Source organism: Triticum dicoccoides, chromosome 6A, assembly GCF_002162155.2.
Source record: "Triticum dicoccoides isolate Atlit2015 ecotype Zavitan chromosome 6A, WEW_v2.0, whole genome shotgun sequence".
Taxonomy (NCBI): Eukaryota; Viridiplantae; Streptophyta; class Magnoliopsida; order Poales; family Poaceae; genus Triticum; species Triticum dicoccoides.
This window is the reverse complement of record NC_041390.1, coordinates 391,753,138-391,754,966: the sequence shown is the minus strand read 5'-3', so window position 1 is coordinate 391,754,966 and position 1,829 is coordinate 391,753,138. Positions and strand designations below refer to the sequence as shown.

The 1,829-nt window shown below is 53.0% G+C and overlaps 1 protein-coding gene across 1 annotated transcript; it reads left to right on the top strand.

The window, feature by feature from the left end:
- Positions 1–216: 216 nt before the first annotated feature.
- Positions 217–1,409, top strand: LOC119316984 (high-affinity nitrate transporter-activating protein 2.1-like). Its single transcript, XM_037591373.1, has 2 exons — positions 217–459; positions 757–1,409. Exons 1-2 carry the CDS (start codon positions 321–323, stop codon positions 1,212–1,214), a joined length of 597 nt encoding a protein of 198 aa, XP_037447270.1. The 5' UTR covers positions 217–320; the 3' UTR covers positions 1,215–1,409.
- Positions 1,410–1,829: the final 420 nt, after the last annotated feature.

The following is a 1,829-nucleotide window of genomic DNA, read 5'->3' as shown; positions in this document are numbered from 1 at the left end:
TTCGGAGAGGACAAGACGCGGGCAAGATTTGTCTTGGGAGCGCCTAAAGTAGCTCAGAGTAGCTTAATCGGACGGGCACCTCCTCGGCCCCGCGAAACACGGCACTGCAGGTGCAGGCAGCTCCAGCTCCCGCTGATCTCATCTGCCTCCTCTCGCCCACGGTCAACACCCATGGCATGGCGCGCGCCTATATTAAACCCATCCGTACTCCTCCATCTCTCCAAATCCCACAAGAGCAAAGCAAACTTGTCCCCCCAGCTCTTCTCTTGCCTTCTCCGATCGATCAACAGCAGCCAAGCACTAGCTAGCCGTGCGCAGGGATGGCTCGCCAAGGCATGGTCACGGCGCTGCTGCTGGTGGTCCTCGCCGCCGGCTGCTGCGCGTCGGCGGGCGCCGTGGCGTACCTCTCCAAGCTGCCGGTGACACTTGACGTCACCGCCTCCCCCAGTCCCGGCCAAGGTACGTCCGTCGTACCATCGTATATGCTTCCTTGTTTGGCTCCGCATGTGAGAAAATGTTTCCGCTGTTTGCTATAGCAACGTCATAGATTGGCATATCCATGTATGCAACAAGTTAATCGGCCTTGTCGCATGCCATTCCAAATATGCCAAGGTCAGCTGGCTTGCCGGCCAGTAGAAGAATCTTCGAAGTAGATGCTCAATTTTATTAAGAGAACTTATACAGGGAATTTTGTTTGCGCCTCTTCATTTCCTTCATCGTAACAAAAGTGACTAACTTTAACTGATCCTTGACCAGTTGTTCACGCCGGCGAGGACGTGATCACGGTGACGTGGGCCTTGGACGCGAGCCAGCCGGCCGGCAAGGACGCCGACTACAAGAACGTGAAGGTGAGCCTCTGCTACGCACCGGTGAGCCAGAAGGAGCGTGAGTGGCGCAAGACCCACGACGACCTCAAGAAGGACAAGACCTGCCAGTTCAAGGTCACCCAACAGGCCTACCCCGGCACCGGCAAGGTCGAGTACCGCGTCGCCCTCGACATCCCCACCGCCACCTACTACGTGCGCGCCTACGCGCTCGACGCCTCCGGCACGCAGGTCGCCTACGGCCAGACCGCGCCCGCCTCCGCCTTCAACGTCGTCAGCATCACCGGCGTCACCACCTCCATCAAGGTCGCCGCCGGCGTCTTCTCCGCCTTCTCCGTCGCCTCCCTCGCCTTCTTCTTCTTCATTGAGAAACGCAAGAAGAACAACTAGACGTGGAGATCGCAACCGTGGCAATGTTTGTTGGCTTTCTCCGGCCGGTCGTTTGTTCTCCATATGTAACAAAGTATCAGTACGGAATAGCACGTACGTACGGCACAAACTGTAGGACAAATGTTGGGGTGCATACCTCCTTTTTGTTGTGAGCGTGTAATGACTATGAATGAAATAATTTGATTTCAGGCTGTACATATGAAGCAACTTGGTTGTTTGAAGTTTGTATGTCCTGCGTTTGTGTGTGTCCTCCGTGTTGCTTTCATGGGATAGGAATAGAATAGTAGCGGCCGGTGCAATCACAGGCTCACAGCTGATATAAAATGGATAGGAATAGGGTAGTAGCGGTGCAATCACAGCTGATATAAAATGGCTATTACTAACTCCTTTTCTCAAACAAAACAAAAAGTTGTTTCGGCGCTCATTTCAAACGAAAAGGTACGCCCTGTTTGGGCAGTCATTTCAAACAAGAAAAGTTGGAGTCGGAAAAAGAAAGAGACCATCCAATATTCTTCGTTAGATGCTCACTGTACAAGACTTAAGTTGGTCGGCGTTTGCACTACGGCATGTGTGTCAATTTAGAAAGCATGTGCATGACCCCGCAAAAAAAAAAAA